Raw genomic sequence first — 703 nt, 5'->3', positions numbered from 1 at the left:
ACCCCATCCTGACCCACACTCTCCCTCCAATCCATCCCCCATTCCAAGCCCGACCCTGACCCACACTCTCCCTCCCTCCCATCCCCCATTCCAAACCCCACACTGGCCCACTCTCTACTTCCATCCCATCCCCCATCCTAAGCCTGACCATGACCCACACTCTCCCTCTGTCCCATCCCCCATCCCAAACCAGACTCTGACCCACACTCTCCCTCCGTCCCATCCCCCACTCCGTGACAATCTGGATCACAAGTGTAACAGGTTTACCTTGTCCTGTAGACTCCACCCCAGCCTCAACAAGGGCACTTGGTGTGTGAACATCTTTATAAAAAATCAGCAGCTCCACATCCTTATCAAATCTGTGTCCGTCTGTCAGCGAAATCTGTAAGATTCAGAAAAACGCAATCAGATAAAGACTAGCTAAATATCGGTCAGTGTACAGATGTCTCCCTGAGGGAGAGAGGGGACTGAGAGACACCAGTCAGTGTACAGATGTCTCCCTGAGGGAGAGAGGGGACTGAGAGACACCAGTCAGTGTACAGATATCTCCCTGAGAGAGAGAGGGGGCTGAGAGACACCAGTCAGTGTACAGATATCTCCCTGAGAGAGAGAGGGGACTGAGAGACACCAGTCAGTGTACAGATATCTCCCTGAGCGAGAGGGGACAGAGAGACACCAGTCAGTGTACAGATATCTCCCTAAG

At 52.9% G+C, this 703-nt stretch overlaps 1 protein-coding gene across 1 annotated transcript in view; it reads right to left on the bottom strand.

Annotated features, from left to right (window-relative positions):
* Positions 1-388, bottom strand: part of LOC109935143 (von Willebrand factor A domain-containing protein 5A) — a gene marked incomplete at its 5' end in the record, with an annotated part of 19,906 nt that extends 19,518 nt beyond the window's left edge. The window contains one exon of the mRNA XM_048619106.1: positions 268-388. Coding sequence (XP_048475063.1) covers positions 268-388 — 121 coding nt within the window. The remainder of the gene's footprint in view (positions 1-267) is intronic.
* Between the last annotated feature and the right edge of the window lie 315 nt (positions 389-703).

The sequence above is a fragment of the Rhincodon typus genome, chromosome 42, assembly GCF_021869965.1.
Source record: "Rhincodon typus isolate 14 chromosome 42, sRhiTyp1.1, whole genome shotgun sequence".
NCBI classification, from domain to species: domain Eukaryota; kingdom Metazoa; phylum Chordata; class Chondrichthyes; order Orectolobiformes; family Rhincodontidae; genus Rhincodon; species Rhincodon typus.
Note: the sequence above shows the minus strand (reverse complement) of the source record. Positions and strands in the feature narration are given on the sequence as shown.